General features: G+C 46.3%; 1 protein-coding gene across 2 annotated transcripts in view; it reads right to left on the reverse strand.

Moving 5' to 3' along the window:
* ARID1A (AT-rich interaction domain 1A) overlaps positions 1 to 2102 on the reverse strand; it is a 67973-nt gene extending 65871 nt beyond the window's left edge. The window contains exon 1 of one of the 2 annotated variants that reach the window (XM_046660679.1): positions 244 to 2102. In XM_046660679.1, the coding sequence (XP_046516635.1) occupies positions 244 to 1377 (1134 nt within the window). In that variant the 5' untranslated portion in view covers positions 1378 to 2102. The remainder of the gene's footprint in view (positions 1 to 243) is intronic. The other variant, XM_046660678.1, reaches the window with a different exon arrangement.
* Between the last annotated feature and the right edge of the window lie 16023 nt (positions 2103 to 18125).

The raw sequence follows: 18125 nt of genomic DNA on the forward strand, positions 1-18125 counted from the left end.
GACCAGGGGAGAGGGAGAAGGGGAGCAGACACCTCAGGGAAAGCCCCACACAAAGGCTGAAGGAGGAAAGGAGAGGAAGGCAGACAGGCAGCCATTTTAAGAGAGAAGAGCCAGACAATGGCAGCTCCCCAGCAGTGGGGGCCCCGGACTGGGGGTAGCCCACGGCTGTGGCCTGCTCCCCGCAGCCGCCACCCACTCCCAGGACCCCGCTCGCCCCAGCCCCCTCCCCACTCAGCTGTGTACCTGCGGGGTCCGGGCGAGCGGCTGCCCCCCGCCGCCGCTGCTCCCGGGGCTCATGGGCGCGTGGTGGCTCCTTTGTTGGGCCCCTCCCGAGGCGGCTGCCGCCGCCGCCGCCGCCGCAGCAGACCCCCAGCACTGCGAGGCCATGTCCGCCGGGCCCTTGCCGGCGCCCCCGTCCTGGGGCCCGCCGCCGTAGTCGCCCCCGGGGTAGCCCTGGTAGCCCCGGGCCGAGCTGGGCGACGTGAGCAGTTGGTTGAGGGTGGGGGTGGCGGTGGGCTGGGGGGTTCCCCCGCCAGCCGCGGAGGGGCCGCCTCCCGCCATGGCCCCGAAGCGCTGCTGAGCGAAGGACGAAGACGACGAGGAGGCGGAGGCGCTGGAGGAGGGAGGCGGCTTGGAGCCCGCGGCCGCCACCGCGCCGGAGCCCGGAGTGCCACCTCTCGGGGAGCTCAGCGCGTAGGCCTGGGGGGGCGGGGGGTAGGCGCTGCGGTTGGGGTAGTAGGAGTTGTACTGGTGGTTGGGGAAGCCGTGGTCGTGCGAGTTCTGCTGGGGCCCCGCGTAGGGCTCCAGGCCCCCGCCGCCGCCGCTCTGCAGCGCTGCCAGGCCAGGGCTTTGTTGTCCGCCATGTTGTTGGTGGAAGACGGCGGCTGCCGCGGCGGCGACGGCAGACGGGCTCCGGCCGTAGGGTTGCCCAAAGCCGTAGGCTGGGGGCGGCAAGGCGGCCGCGGCTGAGTGAGGAGGCGCCCCCACCCCATCGCTGCTGCCGCCGCCGCCGCCGCCGGGCGGCTCCGTGAGGTTATTGTTCAGGGCGGGCCTAGGGCCCGCGTTCCCGTTCGAGTTCTTCAGGTCCGGCTCCGCGCCGGGCCCGCCGCCGCCTCCGGCTCCGCCGCCGCCGCCACCCCCATTGCTCTCGGCCCCGTCCTGCAGCTCTTTTCCCAGCGGCTGCGGCGGCCCCACGGCGGGGCCCTCGCTTTCCTGCCCGGCGGCTGCCTTCATTTCCCCGCGCTCGGCCGCTGCCGCCGCCGCCGCCTCGCCCCCCGCCTCCTCCCGCTGCTGCTGCTCCGCTTTCTTCAGCTCCGAGGGCGGCGGCGGCGGGTTGCCCAGGCTGCTGGCGGCGGCGGGGGCGACCTGCGCGGCCATGATCCCCGCTGTCTCGTCCGCGAAGAGACCCGGCCCTGTCTTCGTCGTCTCCCCCCCTCCCACCCCGCCCCGGGGCTGAGTCCCCCGGGCTGCCCTCCCCACCCGCCCGGGCGGGCCTCGCGGGGCTCCGCTGCTGCGCTGCGCTCGCTCGCTCGCTCCTCTCCCCCCCGCCCCGCCGGCTCAGGCTCCGGGCTGGCGGCGGCGGAGGAGGAGGAGGCGGCGGCGGCGGCGGCCGAGGCGCCGGCGGCTCAGCTGCTCCCGGCTCTGTAGGCTCGGGACCCGGCTCTCCCGGCTCATTCCCCCCAAGCCCTTGCCTGGGAATGAGGGGGGCGGTGGAGGCTTCGCTCCCCAGGGCCTGGCCCCGCTGTGACTCTCCGCTTTCTGCTGCCGGAGAAAGGAGGAGGGAGGGAGGGAGGGAGGCGAGGGGGAGGGGGCGGGGAGGGAGGGAGCGGGGGGAGGGGGACCCGGGACGGGCGGGCTGGAGGGCGCGCGGCAGCAGCCCGGGCGCCGGGAGGCAGAGTCGGAGCGCAGGCCGGGCCGGACGCCCTGCCTCCCCTCCCCGGCCGCGGCGCGGGCCGAGGCTGCTGCGCGGCAGCGGGCGGGCGAGCGGGCGGGCGGCCGGACTGAGCGGCTAGAGCGCCCCACTCTCCTCCGAGTCCCCCTCACTCCGACACGAGGCTCAGCACTGCCATTTTACCCAGCGCCGTCGCGGCCGCCTGGCAAACCCGGAACGGAGTGCGGAGCGGGCACAGGCCGTGGAACGGACTCACTCCCTTCCCCTCACAAAGGAGGAGGGGAGAGAACGAGCCGCGGCGGCGGCAGGCCCTCTACCGCTTTCGCTCGGCAGCGCCGCCGCCGAAGGCTTCGGGGAAAACCCGGCCCGGAGCTCGCGCCTCTCCGGAGCCTGCGCCGCCTCCCTCCTGGCGTTCCTATCCGGGTCGGTCCCCTCCAGGCCGCACGGAGGGGAGCGGGCGGCGTGAACTTTACTCGCGGCTGCAAAATTGGCCTGAGCCCGAGACCGCGCCGTCTCGGCCCAGGCCTGACCCCCTGGCAGCGGGCCTGGTCTCTTGGCTGCTTCTTAGCACCTCTACAGCAGTTTTCTTCTTCAAATCCTTTTACAAACCCGCTCTAAAGACCCAACTGAGGGAGCGAAATGGGGCCTTTCATTGTTCCCCCTTGGCAAGCCGAATGGAATGACAGATCATTGTTCAGACTTTCCGTTTTCCCACTCCCCTGCCCGCATCAGCTGGTCCTCACAAGGCCCTGGGGGCTTGAGGTCCGTTTTACGTGAGGTGGTATTTTACAGAATTGAAAGACCGAGAGGGGAGGGGACTGTCCTGTCACTAAAGTCAGAGGGCGGCTTTAAAAAGTAGCAGAGTCCCCAAAGCAGCCCTTGTCCACTTAGCTTTTTTTAAAAAAAGTGGTCAAGTTGTACCATATCCAACAATGGGATCAGAATATCAGAATGGGTTTGAGATCAAAGCTGGTCGTCTCAACACTGACTTAAAATGGTCACCACTGAAGCTACTTTGGGGACATATGACAGCCTTCAAGCAGGAGAACCCAAGCCCCATCTTTGCCTCCTAAGAGAACTTAAGCCACAATGACCAATAGCCCCAGTCTCGAAAGAGAATACCTGTAAGACTATAAATAGACCACCGAATGGACTCCAGGGACTGGAGGAACCTGAGTGTTCAAAGGAACCACTGCAGAAGAGGGATGGCCAAATGGAGGGAAACCATTTTCTTTAAAGAGAGAAAAGGGGCACTCTAACAGGTCACTTAGAAAATGGATGCAACTCAAATTTGTTTTCTGTCCTCCAGCTTAAAGATTCTTCAAAGTTTGCCATTACTTTCTAAGAGATGCCAGTTGAGTGGGAGGCATACATAAGAAAACTCCAGATCTACAGGCCCCACCAAATCCCAGCAGCAGCCTTTTCCTCCTCAGGCTGATTTGGAATGCTCTGACGTGACAGGCTACAAAAGCCAGAGGGGATTCCAGCTCCTCACCAGGCCCAGGGCTGCCTTGGGAAAGGCCCAGGCCAGCATAGTCACTAGACACCAGGACCTCTTTTCCCCTTAGATTTTATTAATGGGGACTTAATTGCCACAGAACCATTATCTTAGAACTTCCAGATTCTGCAGGCCCCTGGAGTTCCAGCCATGCCACTGGTCACAGTGAATAATTCCAAAAATCTGAACTCATTCCTACCCCCAAGAAAACTTAAGAGCATCTTACACTAAAAAGGCATAACCTTTCTGTTAACCTAAGTGGGTTTTTTTTCACCCACCCAAGCCAAGAACCAAACCAGCCTACCAGGATCTGACTGACGAATGGGCCAGTGCCCTCATTTCACTCACAGTCCTCAGAGGCAACAACTCTCCCGGTGCATTAGGTCCTAGAAACCAAATTATAGGCTGCCTCATAAATGGAGCTTGGCTATTTAATCAACTGCCTCTGAGCTGGCAAACAGTCCTGAGTCCTGCACACAAATGAGGAAATTTTTACATGCAATTACCCTGCCATTTTCCTCAGAGCTGGAGTGTAATGGGAAACCTGGAGCCCAGTGAAAATCTGGAAGCCAGAATGGATTTGTCTCCAGAGGAAGTCCTCATCTCCTTTCTTCACTGGCTGGGAAATCTGGATTTGCCAAAATCCCTTTCCTACACGTGGGAACACTGTTTTGAAAACAGCCACCATTTTTATCTAGCAGTAAGGTAGAGTGTACAAAAACCTATTCGCTTGGGATGGAAGAGAGTGTGGGACTTCTCCTTTCCCATTTTTTTTTTTTAAATCTCAAAAATCTCTTTCGGGTCCTCTTCCAACCCTACCTTTAGAGCCCCACGCCAGTATCCCAGGAACTGCCGAGTAGAAGAGAACTTTCTTAGAAACTGGCCCATCAGCTTTCCCTAGGGGCAATGGCAGCGGGAAAGGGGGGAGGGGAGGAACTGGGCACGTGGCTGGCCCGAGCTTCGAGTTTGGGGCAGTGGGTCCTCCCTTCGGTGGAGTTTTCTCCCCCACGGCCCCTGCCTTTTTAACCCCACACCCAGGCAGCTCAGGAATCCCGGCGCAGATCGGAGAACTAGGACTAGGACAGCGCTACCCTCACGAAAGCGCCTCTGCCACCAACAGCCTGATGGCAAATATGGACTGAATCGTTGACATGGAAACCGGACTAAAGTCTCGCTTGCTCCCTCACAGGAGAGTTCTTATCACCGTCCCCGACCGCACGGTACTCGGCAAACGTGGACTGGATCTCCGGCCCGGAGGATCAGGAGGAGTTTTTGCACACAGCCTTAACTCCCGCGGCGGCGGCGGCGGCATCCAAGGAGGGGGGGCAGGGCTGCCAGGACAAACCGACTGAAAATGGCAGAGGATGTGCTTTCATTTTATCCCGCTGCAGTGTGCACGGATTGGGCCCGAAAATAAGGGAACAGCCTATTAAAATCCACGCAGTCAACTACAAAATGTGGAACCGAGGCCTGAAAGGTTTGCTAAGAGAGGGAAACGTTTCCAGGGAGGATAGCCCTTCCTCTCTCGCAATTTGCTTCCCCTGAGTGTCCGAAATACAAAAGTCAACAAACAAACAAAAAATCGGGCTGGGCCCCTTCCTTTCCCCACTCCTTCTGGGGGAGACGTTTGGAGTCCGGGACCCCAGTGAGGGTTTGCCTCTGTTCTGACCTAAGGCGCGGGGGATCGGTGGAGCGCCGGGTTGGGGCCCCCACACGCGTCCCCGCCGCGGCAAAGCAGCAGACACCCAGCAGAGCTCGCCCAAGTGCGAACCGGAGCTGCGAGTTTGAGCAAAAGGGCAACTATGTCAGTTGACGGAAGCCAGAAGCAGAGTTCAAAGCCTGGGGTGGATTTGCGTCTGGAGCTGTCTGTTTCTTAAAGTTTCTAACTCCGTGTTCAGAAACAGCCCCAGCGGAGGCTTTGGGAGCAGTGTGAAAGTCTAGCACTACCATCTGACAGCGAGCTGCAAAACTTTGGGCTGCATATTAAGCGAGGAAAGTGGATTGAAGCTAGAGTCAAGGCAATTCATTATATTACCGGCTCCCAGACGAGAGCTGTAAAATACGAACTGGATCTCCACGGAGAAAAACGGAACGGAGTCTAAAGGGCGCTCAACAGCTCTTAGCGATAAAATTGTGCCTGCCCAGCGCCGAGAATCCCGAAGGAGCAACCCCTGAGGCATCAAGCTTGGTGGGCGTTCAAGAACTGCTTGTCTAGATCCCTTTTCCACTCTCTCAAAGTCTTTAGATCAACAATTTGGTGGAATTTACATTTCAGAATAATGATAGGGAACAGATTTTGAGAAATGTTATTTTCTGAATGAGGCTTTTTATTTTTTTCACCAGAAGAGTATGTAAAAGTACCGTTAGGCATAAGTCAACCTGCTTTTTTGGAACCAATATAAAACAAGAATTACCCTCAACCTCACCTTGCCAAAAACTAAAAACTCAAATAAATAAAGGTCCAGGCTGAACTGGTTTGTGGCAGGGTTCAGACAAAACATAACACCCAGGGTCAATCCGACATGAGGAAAAAGGTACCAACTCTCTCACACTCTAATATGTACATTCTCCTTATCCTCCAAGCTCTCTGGTCAGCTTGCTAATTATTCTTTTGGAGAAGACAGAGTAAAGCTAATAATATTTTAAAGACAAACAAACAAACCCAGACTGGAGTTTTATAAAACCACTGGGCAGATCAGGAATTTGGACATTTCTGCTAAGCCTCATTGAAGGTTTGTATTCACCAACTAATACAAAAATAGTATATGAAAAACCTACTTGCAAAGAAGCTTGAAAGCCACTTTATAGTCCATCAGAAGAAAAATTTGAAGAGTTCTGTATTTGGTACTTATTACACTAAGCTGTTTTTAGATTTGGAGAGCTAAGCACCAACAATATTACCAAGGAAAGATAAGGTCACCAATCTTAATACTGAAGGCTATTGCTCAGGAACAGGAAAAGTCTGTTATCTTTGACTTCCCATATTAAACCAATGTAGACTGCTTTTGTTTTGCTTTATTTTTTAAAATCAATGTAGGAAAATTTCGCACATGTAAAATGATTGTAAGGGAAATTTTTGAAAGTGGAGGGTGGAGAAGAAAATCAGAAGGAGAATCAAATGTTCTAGGTGGGTATTTGTTTCAGCCCTGATTGCATAAAGCTTTCTTACACTGCCATTTTACTGAGATAGAAAAAAAAGAGTCAGAGTGGGGGAGTTTCTCACAGCAACTCTGGAATGGATCTGGAATGGAGTCTTTTGCTCTAACACCAGTTCTGTAGAAGAGAGTTGGAAAGAGAAGAAAAACGATGTGAGCACTGACAAAATGGAGGGAGGCAGGCATGCAGACCTGTGAAACAGGATAGGTGGCTAAAACAGCAAATGTGCTGCCTGTTCTATGCGACACAGCCACCTCAGGAGACTACTCCAGCATGATCATCCCACGCTTTTCATGTAAGAATCAAAGAAAATCCAAAGAAACCTATTAGGCATAAGACAGGAAGTGAATGGCCCCTAAGGGAAAGCATTCTGACTAGCTTTTGATAGAGTTTAAACCCATCTACCCTTTCAGAAAATGGCTTCTTCCAAAGACAAAAGAAAAAGTGGACCAAACAAAAAAGTCAGCTGTGGGATACTGTAGTAGTAATAGTGGTGTGGCACTCCAGTGAAATGCAGAACTTACCAATGACACCAAGGGAAAGCTGCCAGGAAAAATTACAGTGAGTTTTGGCACTTTTCCAAATTACCACTTTCTGCCCCGAAATTTAACAACACTGAAACTGGATTCAGAAGCAACCAGAGGGGCTGGGGGATGGGGACCAGCAGGTTGGTTCTTATTGGCCTACCCGTCCAAAGAGACTCCTGGAGGCCTGTGTACAAGGGTGTTGTTCTTCCAGTCTTGCTGTGGAGGGAGAACAGGAGACAAAGGAGAAATAAGCCAACACACTTCATCGAGTCTATCCAACAGGCCATTTAAAACAGCACTGAAACACACACACACACACACTTCTCTCCATCACGATGTATTTTCATTAATAGAGCCCCTCCACAAACTGCTCTCAAATAAGATTACACAATGCCGTACAACATTAGGCACTATTTTTGCCCCAAAGACCAGGATATAGATTACGCATTTTTTTTAATGTGAGGTCCCTTTTGACCTCAGAAACAAGTCCAAGAGCTCATATAAGTATTTTTTTCCCAATCAATCACAGCTACCTATATGGACACTCTCTCCAGCAAAAACTGGAGTTCATGGCTGATGTTTTATGTTTCCCCCTTAGCCTAACTAAAGTTGGAAATCCAAAATGTTCTAGAAAAGAAGGACCTAGTTGACTCCACACCTACTCTACTGTTTTTTTATCAACTAGCAGCCAGTATTTCCAAGATGGAATGATAAGAGAGCTGAGGTACTACTTGCCCTTCAAAAAAGAAGATATTCTCTAGGAAGAAGCTTAGAGGTAAGGAGGTTGCAGCCTGATTAAGGATTTTTAGTAATCCGTTGTTAGCACAATTTGTAACTGATTATGGAGAGGTTAGACAGAAAACATTTTATAAATTTAACTAAATACTGTAGACCAAGGGCACACCATCTCCACCTTGAATACTCACCTCTCATGATGAAGCAACTTTACTCAATGCACCTGCCTTTCTTCGGCAATCCTTAAATTGCATGTGCTGTTCTGATTCAATCTCCACCAAAATGGGTCTTCTACTGAGGCTCAGAAATCTTGCGAGCATATTATTCTTTCAACTAGAAATTAATAGTATGTTGCTAATAATAAGATCATTCCGAAGCCATATTTATAAATTTCATTAAGTAAATACACTGTTGCTTGCTTTAAGGATCTCCTAGAATACTTGTTAATGCTATCCTTGGCAGTAGACATTTCTAAAGTCCCACTCTACAATAGCAGAGCTCTGGCATAGCAGTAGCACTAGGACTAAACGCAATAGCAAACAGGAGCAGTCATGCTGAGCCATAACCATTCACTGACATCACCTTTTGACTGCCTGTGAGTGATTCATATCCTCAGTGATCTGCTAATTGAAGATTAATTAATTTAGTGAGCAAGTTCTTCACCATTGCACACATTATGCTATCTGACCTAGTCTCTCCCTCACCTCTACCATACACATATGCACACATACACACACACCTCTGACATCATGTTTTGGTGTGTGATGGCAAAATATGAGAAATAGTTAACAGGAACAATAGGAGAAACATTTTCAAACAACTAAAATATAGAGGGGAACTGGATATTAAGGAAGGTTTGTTTTCTATTTTATTTAAGGTTTTTACTTCTATACTTTCAACCCCAGAACACACATGCACACACAAACACATACAGACACACATTTTTTTTTTTTAGTGAGGAAGGTTGGCCCTGAGCTAGCATCTGTGCCAATCCTCCTCTATTTTGTATATGGGACACTGCCACAGTATGGCTTGAGGAGTACTGTGTAGGTCCCTGCCGGGGATCTGAACCTGCAAACCTGGGGCCGCCAAAGCGGATCACGTGAACTTAACCACTATGCCACCTGGCCAGCCCCTACACATATATTTTTAAAGGGATCGCAGATGCTGGCCCGGAGTAGGGTTATACCAAACATATTCTACAATGCCATTTTCCAAACTAAATGAAACAGAGCAAAAATATGGAGAAGGAATTTACAGGAATGGGTTACTACAAAGACAGATGAAAACTGTTAGAAGTTTTCTTCTTGGAGGTGAGTGGGGGTGGGGGTTGAGGAAAGGGAAGACAAGAGGTAAAGGATGACCTACCTAATATTCAAGGCAAGGAGCCTAGTTTGAGAGCTATCTCAACATTTGAGACAAATGTCCAGATTTTCATTCTAAGTCAGATTTCCAAATGGCTGTATCCATTTATAAACTGTAATGATCAAGATTTCAAATAGACTCACAAAATCTAATCATATGGACTATGTGTGCTCAGAAGCATCAGAGCAGAGGTTCTCCATGAGTCAAATGACTATCTCTTCACTGTGATGCTTTGAAACCAGTCTAGAATTTTCTACTTTTTAACTTTGTATGCCAATTCTCTCATTCAGTTTACTATAAATGGGAGGTCCTCTGACATTTACCCTGCTGTGATGAAGGTATATACACTAACTTCATACCTCCCATAAAGTACATTGCAGGCTGATATCTATGTAAGAGGAAAGACATACCTCCAAAATAATATAGTCCTTTTTCATTAAAAATTTATAAGTCCCTAGCACTCAAGTCAAGATCCTTCATTTTCCAAGAAAGTTGATAAACAAAGAGAAGATAGAACAGGGAAAAACTTAAGACATGGCAATTCCCATTCAATGGGACCTTAAAGAGATTTTGATGAGTACAAAGAAAACAATGGATGTTAAAAGTACTTTGAGATCACTGGCCTAGGTATCAAAGGTGTTATTATTAATATTACTAATGCTCTGACATTCAGGTTATATTTTAGTCATTTCTTTCCCTAGAGGAGAAGAGAATCATGATAACTTCTCCTCCTCCTCCCTCTCCTTCTTTCTCTTCTCTTTTTTTTTTTTGTCTCAGTGTTGCATGGGCTCTCACATTGGGTAATTGAACTTGGATTAAATGGCACAAAAATGTCCGCAAGGTACAATTTATGCCACATTGGCTGTTCTCAAAGCTCAGGCTCCTGTACACAAGAACACTCATGCCAGGGATTTCTGCACAGATTGGAACCCAGTGCTCCTAAGGCAGCTATGTGGAATGATGAGATATTTGTTGTACCTATTTGGCTGACTCTGGGTTTAAAATGGTCTTTGGTCTTTGTAACAAGAGAAACAACTGTCCATCAAAATGAATGGCTAAGATGCACCAAATCAAATAATGTCCTTAATTGGACAGATGAGGAAGGAAAGAACAAGCCCGACTTAGAGTCCATTTAATTGCTGCTCTCCAACAGAATCCTGGTGCTAGATGAGGAGACAGAATACAGCTTTCCAACCTTTTGATCCTTGCTATTGAAGGCAAGAATTTGATCTTTAGATCAGTGTTTGGGGGGTTTCAAAATTAGTGACCTGGGAAATCCCCGACCAGCAGCTAGCACTTCCTCACTCCAGGAACCTGTGGCTACTCCTTTCAGGGGGCTGGTGCCTCCAGTACAGCCTTTTTGAGCACCTCATGCAGCAGCAACACAAAGCAAAACAGAAGAAATCCTAAATATTCAAAGCTGCATTGAACAGGTAGAATCTTTTGTTTTCTTTTTCAAATTTGAAAATATGCGTTCAACAGAATTCTGTATAAAACAAGTTTTTAAAAAATGGCATCTCCAAAACCAGTTTTCTATTACAGTATTTATAAAAGTTGGAGTGATGTTTACCTTAAACTCTAAACATTTACCAGCTGACAACATCAGACTCTTCTATAATTTAAAAAACAAATAGAGAAGAAAACACATTCTTAAGTCTCCATACTGCTTAGGCCTTCATACAGGTAATGCTGAGTACACAGTGATAGAAAGGTGTTGGCAAGAGGTTAAATTTATAAAAGTGTAAAAAAAAAAAAAAAACCAGAATGATTTAACAAAAAGGAGGAAACAAATTTTACTACCACTGCATGCCAGGAATTTGCCAGTGACAATTAGTATTTGCCGCATTTTCTTCCAGAAACCAAGAAAACCAAGAAAATAAAGATAGTCTAAAAGTTGAAAGAATATAAAAACAAAAGGAAGGAAACATAGTTTGCAAGGCAGCCTCTTGCATCTCTGTAACATTCAGAGAATAGCCTGAGTATAACATGTGGGAGACAAGGCACCTGGGTTCTCCCCCAGTGCTTCACCTTTCAGGAGACTCTAATGCATGCAGTTCCCAGGTCAGAATGCCTCAGGAAGGAAGAAGCAGCAGTCCTCGCTCCAGCCCAAGCTGTGTGCCTGAGATGTCACACCATTTGCAGCAGGAATCCCTCTTCCACGGGGAGCTAGAGAGGAGCAGCTCTGTTCCAAAACAGGGTTTTCCAAATTGCCTCTCTCTGTAGGCTCCCCCGAGGGCTAGGCATTAGGAGAATTTGCTTACTGTACCTGTAAAGGAAAAGGAAAACAACAGAGGCCCCAAAATGAAATTAAGGAACTCCCTTTGAAAAAATGTTCAACAAAAATAAAAATCATTGTTGTTGCATTATTTCAGCTTCACATTTAAGAATCAGGGATACCAAAATTTCTTATTGAATGTCCAGAGCTTTTACTTTAATCCCTTAATATTAGAACCAATACAAAAAAAAAAGAAAGCACACCTTATATATTAAAAAGTGTATTTCATAAGTATTTTACTAGAGCTCTAAACAACAATGACTTCTTCAAATGGATGAAGAAAAATAATCTAAAAGAAGCATCTCCTACACAATCAGAATTTCAAGATTTAGGAGATTTAAAAGAAAATATGCAATGATGCAGACATGAAAAGGAAAGTGGGTAGATCCTCCCATGTCACACAAATTTGACAACAATAATAGTAGTTATCTCATGAGTGACTATTATCTGTGTGCCATATAGTCTCTAGAACTCACAAAATTCCACTGAGATAGGTATTATTATCTCCATTCTATAAACAAAGAAACAGAAGCTCAGATATATTAAGTAATCCAAGACCATAACACCGGTAAATGATAGAGCCAGGATTCAAACTCAGCTCTCTTACAAATTCTAAATCCTGAGCTTTTCAATAAAAATAGGTAATAAATCCCATAATGTTAATGTACTTTTTCAAGATACCAGTATTAACTGTTATTAGAAGCATCATATATATATTATGCCACTAGCAAGAATGAGGCCGTCAAAATAAAAATATTTAATTGATATTTTAACTTCAGTACAGAGCTGACACAATATGATCCCAATCGAAGAACAAATATAATTTCGTTGGGCCTCTTAGAGCCTCCCTATTCAAAGTGTGATTCCAGGACTAGCAGCTGCAGGATCACCTACGAGCTTCTTAGAAATGCACAGTCTCAGGCCCCACTTCAGAACTTTTGAAACAGAATCTGCATTTTGACAAGATCCCCAGATGATTTGTATGCAAATTAAAGTTTAAGAGGTGGTGTCTTAGAGATGGGTGATTCCAGGAGAAGGGATGCCTCTCACCCTCACTGAAGCTATCTGTTTTCATAGGACCAGGGAGGGAGAGGATGGGAAGAAGGCACTCACATTATAATCTTTCTTCTCTGGTTCTTTTGTTTTGTTTTAGGTAACATCGGTTTATAACATTACAGAAATTTCAGGTGTGCATCATTATATTTTGACCTCTGTATAGACTACATCTTGTTTGCCACCAAAAGTCTAGCTGCCGTTCATCACTGTCCTCTCTGGTTTTTAACTAAATGTTCATCAGTTACTCTTTTTTTTGGCTTTTTCTTCTTGTTCCCCAAAGCCCCCCTGCCAGTACCTAGTTGTATACTCTATTGTATTTCTAAATAGTTGTAGGTCCTTCTGTCTCTGCTGTGTGGGACGCTGCCTCAGCATGGCTTGATGAGCGACGCTAGATGGGAACCTGCAAAACCCTGGGCCACCAAAGCAGAGCGTGTCACCTTAACCACTCTGCCACGGGGCCGGCCCCTCCCTCCTATTTTTTTTTTTAGTAACACCTTTATCGAGATATAATTACAATTCCGTCAAAATGCACAATTCAAAGGTTTTTAGCTTATTCAGAGTTGAGCAACCATCACCACAATCAATTTTAGAACATTTTATTACCCTCAAAAGAAATCCCATCCCCTTTAGCAGTCACTCCCCATTCTCCCCAACCCCAAGCCCTAGGCTACCACTTATCTACTCTCCATCTCTATAGATTTGCCTATTCTGGATATTTCACATAAATGGAATTGTGTAATATATGGTCTTTTGTGATTGGCTTCTTTCACTTACCATGTTTTCAAGGTTCATCCATGTTGTTCATCAATCCATCTTAATCCTTCCTCATAAGTGGCAGTTATTCTTTCAACAGATATGTGGGTGCTAGGCAATGTGACCCCATAACCCACTCCTCCCAATGGAGCTCCTGAGTGCCACCACTCCCCTAGGAGAATCCTTTCTCTCCCCAGTACTAACTCCCTAATAAGGAAGTCTTTAACAGAATTCTCTTTTTCCATCTTCTCCCTGGGACTTAGGAGCTCAAGTAAAGCTGGCCCTTGGCCAAGTTTCTCTCCGCAACACCTGCAGGCACTACCAGTGCTGCCACCTTATGCCCATTTCTTGAAGTAGTGGACACTGGTTCAGGCACTGTCTTCTTCTCTGAGAGCTCTGCTCTTTGCCATTTCCACAGCAATCAAGGTTGTGACTCATGACAGAGTGTGACCAGGAGAGGTCGAGGGAGTGCCGTGTGGGAACACATGCCTGGCACCTTCAAACAACCAAAAGGCAGAGAAATAAGCAAGTACAAATGCCCTTGGGGCTAAAGGGAGTGTGATTTAGCCATCTCTCTTCCTGATTCTCTTGGCTGTTTCTTCAGCTCTCATTTCTCTTCCTCTCCTCAGTTCACTTTCATTTCCCTATGTTGTTCTTTACAGAATAGGGAACCAAACATTTCTTCCTGTTCATTTCTACCTGGATTGTTTTCTCTTGCCACTTCCAGCAGCACAACAGTTGTGTACTTAGACATTTGGGTAAGCTAAATTACTTCTATAAAAAAGAGTCAGTCTAAACATTCTGCCCTGCTGAACAGCAAAACAAGGAAAAGGTTTCCTGTTCTCCAAAATCAAGATGTTCTCTTTAATAAACGAAACTACCCACAGCCAGGCTTTTGTTATGAAACATGAATTATCAGTTCCAAAGAGAAACTAGCATAGTAACAAAAACACTTTCCCTAGATGCTCATGCCTGGATCTGGGACCTTGTCTGAGTTCATTTTGGGACATACGGTTCTATTACAAATTGTTGTACATTACCCTGTACTCCCCGAGTAGTCCATATATCCCCGGGTCATGCCCTTCCTCTTGGGAAAGGCTTTCCAAATCAAGGCTCCAGGTACCTCAACCTCTCACTGCCCCTCTATCATAGTCACTGAAGAAATGTTTGGATACTACTACATGACAGCTGTGTGCTGTACCCCAGATAGACACAGTTCCAGTTCTCATGGGGTTTTGATTGTGATGGAGTTGGGAGGGGATATATAATGATAGACTGCAGCCCTAATAGACTTATCACGTGCTTGATTCCCTCAGTGTGTCTTGATGAGTCCTGCTCTCCCTGAGGGAAGCACAAGAAAGACCTTGCCGTCTTGGACAGCAAGGAAGAAAAGCAGATGGACTCATGTGGTCCTGGCTGTTAGCCTTCCAGAACCTTCTGCCTCCAACTTACTTTGACCCTTGAATAACCCCTGAGAGCCAAAGAGGTATCACAAAGGCTGAGAACCATAGCATTAATTGACTTCATGACATTATTGAATTCTTAAATAATAATAACTTATATGTACGAGGCATTGCTTAGATGTTGTTCTTATATATAATCTTTGTTAATGTATATAGTTTCACATTATTTAGCAGTATATTTACATTGTGGGTTTGCTTGTACGATCATACTTTAATCTGCGGGAACTCTGAAGAAGGTGTTACATATCTTTTCTATTTTTCTACTCTTTTCATCTTCCACAGGGCTAGGCATACCAATGGAAGCTTGTGAAACTTTTATCGTTAGTCAGCTCATCGAGGAATGCATTATTTATTCTCTCTTGCTTGGGGGTCAAAGCAACTAACCAGATCTAAACGCACATTTAGAAGACCTGTCAACATAAACAGGTGTGTGTTTACTCTGACTTTGCTATCACAATTTAGAAAAGCTTCATTTATCTAACACCTTTGGAGAATGTGAAAAGTCTGAATTAGTTTTCTAAATAATTGAAACTAATTCCTTTAAGTACAAAATGTTTAAAAATCTGCCTTTTGTCAAATATTGTTTTAAATAAAATAGATCGCTGCCTAATTTAACCTCTTCTTGTTTTCTTGGTCATTATTAGCATTTGGAAGTAACGTGCAAAATAATGCATCTTTGGGAAAAAATAAAATACGCTAGGCTCTTTGCCCTACCCAAAATGATCCAAGGCTGGTGTGTCTTTGTGTTCTTTTATGTCTGTCTAATAATTTTATTTCTGTTTTTTTTTTTCCTCCTCCTTTGTTATTAGATAGTACCTCTTGCTAGTTCCTGGGTGCTTGGCTTTGGCAGTACTCCTCATAATCTGTGTCCTAGGAAACCAGATAATCAAGTTTGTTAGCATTGTGTGTAAAGTAAGAGCAAATAGGTTTTGAATCTGAGAGTCTTTCCTAAAAGTGAGTAGTACTGGTGTCTCAAAGGCAGTTCCATGTTCCTTTTCACTTGCTCCAGTATTCTCCATTCCCCTCCAGATGCCCTAGATTGTTGGATAAATTACCTTCTGTAGAAAAATGAGCTGTTATCATAGTACATTTCTGCTAACAGGATTTAGCCAGCTATGATTTTTTCCGTCAAAAGTTCTCCTTTGTTTCTAAACTCTTCTTTTTACTTCCTCCTGATTTCTGATTTTAAACCATTATTCTTTCCAATTCAGGCATAAAGAAAACCTAAATAACTTAGAAACCTGGTAAGATTTAAAAATCTTCTTGTAGATTACAGGGAGGCTTCTCAATACAATGTTTTCTTCTGATAGGAAAAAGGCCTGAGTTGTAGTTTTAAGTTAAAACCAATGTGTCTCAATTTTAAAAATGTAACAGCTACCATTTAAAACTGAATGTCCAGTTTTAAACTACATGCCAGTTGTACATATTTTCTTCCCTATAGTTAGAACAGTGCTATGAAGTACGTAACAACCCTACTTTACATTTGTGGAAAACGGAAGCTAATAGACATTAAGTGACTTAACTGGGGTCACAGAAATATTAAGTGTAGGAGCTGAGATTCAAATCGAACCCTGAATCGAAAGCATGCATTCTTTTTTATTTTTTTAAATAGAAGTCAGAATTTATTTCTCAAATAACAGTTTGGGAGATCTTGGACAGCAGGCAGCTCTGCTCCGCCTGGTCAATCAGGGACTTGGGTTCCTTTCATATTGTTGCTTTGCTCTTTCTTAGGGATTTCAACTCAACTGCATGGTCAAAGCTCGGTCTCAGGCACATCTGCTCCAGCTTGCTCTGGAGTGGCCGTGGCCAGACAGGAGCGGGCAAGGAAGCTTTTGAATGCCTGTATGTTGAAGGAAAGGAGGATTAGGGGATATGGGCGCCCCTGGGTGAATGAGGAGGGTTAAGGACTGGGGGTGCCCATCTTCCCATCTCCACCTCCTTCCCTCCTTCTGGTATCCAGATGTAGAAAGCTACTCTCAAAGTCTGCATCCTTTGTACTAAGTCAAGTTGCCTTCTTTATACTATTGCTGAGAGGTAATAAGAGGGTATTCAGCATGTATTCTGGTAAGTGTGGCCAACTTGACCATGGACCTATTGGTAATAAATGTAACCAACCAGCTGTCTGTAATTAGCAATTATTATTATTAGACGATAAAGTACAAGTGATTCTTCCCAGCTGCTAGAATCTCCCCCTGAGGGAGGGGTTGGAAAGGACTTGGACTGGCTCAGCTGAGGCCAAAGCCCAAATGGTTTAAAGGCCAGGGATGGGTTCCATAAGAGCAGATCTAAAGCCACCTGATGAAAGCCAAATGGACGAATATTAGGCCATCAGGGATGTGAACACCTCCATCCAGTACGCAAGGCAAATATTGGATTGATTGAACATAGAGTTGAGACTTTGGTGAGAACAAGTACAGGAATAGTTCAATAAGAAGAAATCTTAGGCAATTTCCCAAAACACCTGTGATTGGAAGCTATGCAGAGGGGTCAACCTGGCTTAAAGAAGACAGGGTCTTCTGTGAAGACATAGGAGATGACGAATCATAGGAGCCATTCGCAAATTCTGTCAGTCAGTGGTATAGTCCCCTAATGAATAAACGACAGTGAGAATTGTGCTTTTCTGAGTTCTTATTTAATATTTACAACAGCTTTTTGAAGCCTTTAATTCTTTAGTTTTTCTTCCTTTTTCCCTTTACTTGTGACAAACACCAATTCTGATTTGCCTCACTTAATTCATGTTCTTTCTTCCATTTTCTGCCTCTGCTTTAGGTTAGTTTTATGTTATAATTAGTTATATACACACGCACACACTCCTACTGTATTAGAGTTTAGGTTAGTTTTATGCTATAATTATATATACATCTACAACTACTATATTAGAGTTTCTGCCCAAACTGCTTTGACCCAGTTAGCTATACTATTCCATGATTCTCTCGCCAACTCCATCCTTGGTTTTTGCTTTTCATGACTTTTTCTTCCTTCAGATTTTCAGATTTACAGTTTTGTTTGTTACTTGGACTTCTGTGCGCCTACTACCTTTTTATCCAGAAGATGTGAAACATCTCATCTCCGTTGTGGTAAACGGTAAACTCTAAGATTCTAGGGTTGGGATTCTAGGGGTTCTCCTTTCTTCAGGCCCTTCACCCCACCAAATCTTGGGCCAAAACTCAGTTGTGGTCAAAACTCAGTTTAAGTAAAAGTTAACAAAGGTCAACAATTCACCATTCAAAGTTTTGCTTTGGTTCTTTGTATTAGGAGAAAGGGGAGGTGGGGATGTGGGCCATGAGCTGTGTGGCCATTGTGATGTTGTCTTATGTTTTCCTGGTAGTATCTTGTTCCTTTGGTTCCTATAGTTGTAAGCTGCAGTGGTTGAGAGCAGGGTTAACCTAGTGTGGTCTTACTCCAA

The sequence above is a fragment of the Equus quagga genome, chromosome 5 (genome assembly GCF_021613505.1).
Source record: "Equus quagga isolate Etosha38 chromosome 5, UCLA_HA_Equagga_1.0, whole genome shotgun sequence".
In the NCBI taxonomy this organism is placed as follows: Eukaryota; Metazoa; Chordata; class Mammalia; order Perissodactyla; family Equidae; genus Equus; species Equus quagga.